Below are 6,278 nucleotides of genomic sequence, written 5' to 3' on the forward strand. Positions count from 1 at the left end.
TCCACTGGCCTCCACCTCCCAAAGTGCTGGGATTATAGGCGTGAGCCACCGTGCCCGGCCGATAGGCTGATTTTCTGAGTAGAACAGAAGTCCAAGCCCCAAAACACTGGCCAGGTTGGGTTGCACACCTGTACAGATGCAGGGCCAGTGGCCCATCCTCTTTTCTTCAGCTGAGTCAAGAGGGCCTTCAAGGGGATAAAGATGTCCCTGGGAGCCAGGTGCAGTGGCTCACGCCTGTAATCCTAGCAATTTGGGAGGCCAAAACAGGAGGATGGCTTGAGCCCAGAAGTTCGAGACCAGCCTGGGCAGCATAGTAAGACCCTGTCTCAATAAAAATACAACAAATAGCAGAGCATGGTGGCATGTAGTCCCAGCTTCCCAGGAGGCTGAGATGGGAGGATCACTTGAGCCTGGGAGGTTGAGGCTGCAGTGAGCCAAGATCACAACACTGTCATCCAGCCTGGGCAACAGAGAGAGACCCTGTCAAAAAAAATAAGAGATGTCCCTAGGGCAGAACTCCAAAGACTATCCTTGTAGAACCCAGACTTATTTTAGATTTGCCAAAAGTCCAGAAGTTTCCTTTGGCAACTGGGGCCCTGGGTAGGCAGAGCTGAGTTTCTAGGGCAGGGAGGGGGTAGAAATGACCCTAGGGTGTTTGAAGACTCCTTCAGTAACTATTAGTGGTTAGCCAAGCATATGATATGCATAATACCATGTGCCGGATAGAAGGTGAAGTTCCCATTTTTGTGGATGGGGACCCTAAGTTCTTCCTGCTGAGGTTAGGGCTTGGGATAGAAGGAGCCAGAACTTATCCTACCTAAGACGTGTTGTGCTGAGCTTTCTTGGCCTCAGATCTGAGCATGTATCTGGGTTGCCTCACATCTAAGATCCCACTGTGGTTCTACACTAGCAGTGTTCAAGGACATCGTTTCCTGGCAGAATAGCTAGTCCCAGCAAGGGATTAGAGAGGAGAGGCATATGGTTGCTGTAGCAACTGCCCTCCCCACTTGTACCTGCTTCCATCCCTGGCTAGGCGTCTATATTTGGTAATATCTGGAGAAAACTCTGATAAACCTGGTGTGGGCTCCTTAGGGCAAGTGAGTTCCCAAGGGCCATGGTAAGATAGCTTCTCCTGTCTTACTGCAGGAAGTCCTCATCCCTGAGATGAAGTGGAGAAAGGTATGCCCTTCCTCCAGGTCCCTGTCTCTACCAGACAACATCCCTTGTATCCCTCCAGCATCTGTGGACTCCACAGACAGTTTCTTCCCCTCCAGGAAGCCTTCAAGGTCTGGTAAGTCCGGGGGGGCTTGTCCATGGCAACTACTTGCAAAGGCCAGACTTTCTGTCTTCCCAGTTCCATATAAAGGGCTCACCACAACCAGCAGGGCTTCTGAGAGCTGATTTTTTTTTTCTTTCTCCAAATCCATATAGAAAAATCAAGAACCCAAGTAGCTTCAGAAAACGGCGGGAAGTGGGCATGGCCCATGCCGGGCTGGGGTCCTGCCTGCCCTAAGAAGATGCCCAACTGCTCTCCCACTGCAAAGAATGCTGTCTATGAGGAGGATGAGCTGGAGGAGGAGCCCAGGAGCACTGCGGAGCTGACGCTCTGGGATTACCGGCTCCTCAAGGTTTTCTTTGTGCTGTAGGTGACTATACTGGGGAGGGGGACAGACCTACCTGCATGTCTAGGTGTTTGGAACAAGGGCCTTGGAGTCTGGGGAGTTCGCTATTCAGAACCGGCAGGAAGGTTCTGAGTCAAATTCAAGCTCTTGGGTAGTATTTGAAGGCCATGTGGCATGCCCTTCTGTAGCAAGAGAAAGGATCTCCAGTTTTTATTCTTGAAACCTTGTAATTTAGGGTTAAGACTATTTGGTGGAGAGGGGCAGGATATGGACATGTTGAAAAGAGGAAAAGCTGCATAGGATTTGGGAGAAGGCAGGCAAGGAAAATTGGAGAGAGGGAGGAAAAGCATGGCCTCTCCACTGCCCACCACTAGGGTAGCTTCTGGAACCCCTGACTTGTCTCTACCTCTGTCTAAGGACCAGTAGAGCAGTGAGCATCGTGGGAAGTGACATGAACAGGCAGCCCCTGCTTTCCCTCACCTTAGCTCATCAGCCTCCTCTGGCTCTGCTAGCCAGGTTTTGACCATCAACATCAGCACCTGCTGGGGGGAATGGGCCCAACGCCTAGGGGGTCATCATCATGGCCTCCCAGAGGAGGCACAGGAAGGACCACGGTGGCTAGTGAGAGGGAGGGTAGGATGACTGTTCTGGCTGTCTGGCCAGAGCTCCCTCCAGGGCTCAGCTGAAGGGCCCAGAGCTCTAGTTGGGCTGTGAGGACACTTCCATGGGGACAAGTCTCAAGACCCTTACATGGCCTCTGGGAAGAAAGATGTTGAGGCCTGAACTGGCTGCAGGACAAAGGGCTCTTTAATTCTTCCAACTGCAGGGGTAGCTTGGTTCCCACTATTTGTGGTGAACTTCCAGAAATGCTCTTTCTGTGGAAGAAATATTCAATTCCATATTGTCCCTTTCTCCAGGATCTGCTTCCTGGTCATGTCCTCATCCTATCTGGCGTTCCGTATTTCTCGGCTAGAGCAGCAGTTATGCACCTTGAGTTGGAACGGCCCAGTCCCTGGGCACAGGTGAGGCCTTTTCTATTCCTAATACTTTTGATATTGAGGGTTAAGGACAGGGGCCAAGAACCTCAGGCCAGGCTGCCTGGCTGGACTTGGTCCTGTTTTGAGCTGGCTTCTGACCCTAAGCAAGGTTGGGCAGCGTGCAGGGTACATCGGTCCCACCCGGGCCCACTCTTGGGGGAAATAAAGTTATCACTGGCCCTTCTGCCCATGTCCGTCTGCCTTCTGGGCCCTTTCCTTGACGGGGACATCTTTCCTCTGTGCAGGTAACAGCCACTTGGCCTTTGTCCCCATTCCTTCTTCAAGAAGAATGTTCTGGGTGCTAAGTCTCCACCAGTGTGGTTTACAGTGCTGCTGTGCTAAGACTGCCTACGAAGGAAAACATTCCAGATCCCTCCTCCTCCCCGCAGCTCTTCTCCCCCCTCTATGAGAGATCTGAAGTACCTATTTACGAAGTAACTGGCTTCTATGATTTTTGGACTCAAACAAAAAGCCAGAGTTTTTGGAACCAACTGAGGAATTCTGTACACAAAGCTTCAGCAACCACTTAAATGAGAAAAAAAAAACAAACAAAAAACAAACTGGGTCCTTGGAAACAGTTCTGGCACACAGGCAGAACACTGGAGGCCACCTCAAGGGACAGAGGCCATGCTTTCATATTTGGAATGTGGCTCTGCCACACAGCTCACTCCCATGGTGAGGTCAGAGGTCAGAACACAAACCACCCATGTGGGCTCTGCTCTCTCCCAACACTCTGTGTTCCCACAGGGCTTCTCTGCGGGCAGCCAGGCACCTGTCAGGCTTGGGCAGGGGCCTGCTGAGAAGCCGTGAATGCAGATGGGAGGACTCACGGCCAGGATTCCAGCCAGAGATGAATTTCCATGCTCTGGGCCGGGGCTCTGTGCCGGCCCCTCATGAGGTGGCTGGCTGCATTACAGGGAGATGTTGTCTATGACGGGGATGGTGGCAGGGGCTGTGAAGAACAGAGGTACCCAAATGCTGTGTCCTCAGCTGTCACTTTCTGGTGAGACAGGTGGAACAAGGCCTTTGATCACTGAGGTCACAAACCTGGTACTGGGTTTTGCCCTTGTGTGTTCAAACATGTCTAAGGTATCCCAAGCCCTGGAAATAGGGAAGGGGAGGGTGGAGGCTTGCATCTGAGGTCTTGCTGTCTACTCCCTGCCTGCCTGCCCAGATCTCAGGCATGGCCAACAGCAGCCCATTTGGGGGCTTGTCTGGGCAGCTGCGTGTGATGGTGTTGAGCCTCACAGGGCAGAGGTCACTGTGTCACCCCTGTAGTCACTGGGTTGCAGGCCATGGAGGAGGGACTTCCACTCCATGGGGCCTATTCTCCATTAAGGTGGAAGTATCCACTGTGGGCCTGGAACAGTGCAGGAACCAGGCCAGGGGGTCTATCTCATACCTCTGGGGACAGGAGAGGTAGAGGATGAGGAGCTTGGACATGGTGGTGGTTTTGCCTTGGATATTCCTCTTCCTCTATCAAGGCCTTCTCTTCTTCTCTGTGCCCCACAACTCTGGCTTCATCACCCTGGGACTCCCATCTGCTAAGATAGTGGTTTTGGAGGTTCTGGAAGGGCCTTAGTGAGGAGGCCAGAAGTATCAGGGAAAGTTGCTGGTGATGGGGTGGGCAGTGTCAGAAACAGCCACTGTTTTCCCCTCTTCAGACACTGAGAGATTAATCAGGGAATGAAATCCAGGTGGAAATTATTTATTGTGGAGCAGACGACTGTCTGTCCTGTTTATGACAAACCCAAATGAGGACTGGAGGATCTACCAGTAAGTAGTCTCTTCATGCTCTCCCCATCCCAGTTTTTAGGATGAAACAGCCTGGCCTTTTGTGTTGCTTGCACCAAATCTGTATGTCTCAGGTGAAACTCACTGTTCCATGAACGGCCATCCTTTTTTTTTTTTTTGGAAACAGCCCCTTTCACCTTTTCATCAGTCTTTTTTAGGAAAATAACCCTTCTTGCTTCAGCACTTCTCCCTGGTCCTTGCTGAAAGACAGAGATAAAAATCCATTCTCTGAGCCTTGCTAGGTTGTCAGAGGCCATGAGAGGTGCCAGTTATAGGTGGATGTGCCAAGATGCTGGCGAACTTGGTCTTCAGGTATACTCAGGCTCAGAAAGGGCAAGAGCCATGCTGCAGGGTAGGTGACTTTGGAGGTGCACTTGGGGCCCAGGGCTTTGAGTGGTGTGGGTGTGCCTGTCCCTCCAGATGGTGCTCTGTTTCTCCCTGTTGTCCCCCTACATGGTCCTCTGGGGCCACCGTGCCTTCTGCTGTGTGCATTTATAAACGATGTGTATTTTATATAGACCTGCTTGCATTGGCTAATGCTCCTCTAATTCCCTGAATTTGGTTCAACCACCCTTGGGCTGTTTTGCTATGGCCTTTGCCTTTGAAAATATTTTAAAATAAAAAACTTGATTTTTCTAGTGTACGATGGTATGGAAAGTTCATTTTTATCCTCTGACTACTCACTACAGGTACTCTTACTGACATACTCAGCCCCCAGGAGACTGATGGAGCCCAAGTCATTCCTATAGTCCCAAGTACTCTGCAAATCTCAAAGGACTTTAGCTGAGCTGACTTATACTTCAGGCGTATGGCGAAGAGGGAGGATGGCCACAGCAAACCCCCACAGCCCTCTGCCTCTGTCGGGTGGACACTGGGAATACTTACCCATTTTCTCTGAGCAACTCCAAAGCAATGTCCCTGGCTCAAACAGGACTATGCTTCTGATTCAGGAATTAACGTATGGAGTTCAGAGCCAGAGGGCTCGTGCGGCCTTTTCTATGACCCAGAGTCTATGTAAGGAGGTAACATTCCAATGTGGGCCATATCACCTTTCTTCTTTCTCCCTGTGATGCCCCCTCTAGTAGTGATTCATTCATTCAATAAATATTATTGAGCCAAGACTACATGCCAGATACTAAGCTGGGCACTGGAGCCATGAACATGGCAGGCATGTCTGTGTCCCATGGAACTTAACTTACATTCCATGTACAGGTAGATTCCAAGTAAATATGGAAACAAACAAGAGAATTGCAGATAGTGATTTTCAAGAAGAAACAGTGACATGATAAAGTGTGATGAACAGTGGTACAGAGGGAGATGGCTTTAGATGACATGGTTAAGGAAGTTCTCCAAAGTGACAAGCTGGTGCTTAAAGCATCAGCAGTCAGTCATGAGAGGAGCTGGGAACACATTCCTGGAAGAGGGATCGGCAACTGCAAAAGGTAGGAAAGGACATGTTTGTCTCTGAGGAGCAGACAGACTATCTGCATGTTAGTATCCTAGGATACTAAGTGGGAGAGTGACATGAAAAAAGGTTACAGAGGTCACCGCAAGAAAAAACCCGATCGAAAAATGAGCAAAAGGCTGGACCCAGTGGCTCATGCCTATAATCCCAACACTTTGGGAGGCTGAGGCAGGTGGATCGCTTTGAGCCCAGAAGTTCGAGACCAACCTGGCCAACATGGGGAAACCCCGTCTCTACTAAAAATACAAAAATCAGGCCAGGCGTGGTGGTCATGCCTGTAATCCCAGCAGTTTGGGAGGCTGAGGTGGGTTGATCACGAGGTCAGGAGTTCAAGACCAGCCTGACCAACATGGTGAAACC

At 50.6% G+C, this 6,278-nt stretch overlaps 1 protein-coding gene across 2 annotated transcripts in view; it reads left to right on the forward strand.

Annotated features, from left to right (window-relative positions):
* Nucleotides 1-5,096, forward strand: part of GRAMD2A (GRAM domain containing 2A) — a 35,653-nt gene extending 30,557 nt beyond the window's left edge. Inside the window, exons 9-12 of one of the 2 annotated variants that reach the window (XM_010364798.2) lie at nt 1,147-1,291; nt 1,432-1,642; nt 2,540-2,644; nt 2,905-5,096. In XM_010364798.2, coding sequence (XP_010363100.1) covers nt 1,147-1,291; nt 1,432-1,642; nt 2,540-2,644; nt 2,905-2,908 — 465 coding nt within the window. In that variant the 3' untranslated portion in view covers nt 2,909-5,096. The remainder of the gene's footprint in view (nt 1-1,146; nt 1,292-1,431; nt 1,643-2,539; nt 2,645-2,904) is intronic. The other variant, XM_010364797.2, reaches the window with a different exon arrangement.
* Nucleotides 5,097-6,278: the final 1,182 nt, after the last annotated feature.

Source organism: Rhinopithecus roxellana, chromosome 5, assembly GCF_007565055.1.
Source record: "Rhinopithecus roxellana isolate Shanxi Qingling chromosome 5, ASM756505v1, whole genome shotgun sequence".
NCBI lineage: Eukaryota > Metazoa > Chordata > Mammalia > Primates > Cercopithecidae > Rhinopithecus > Rhinopithecus roxellana.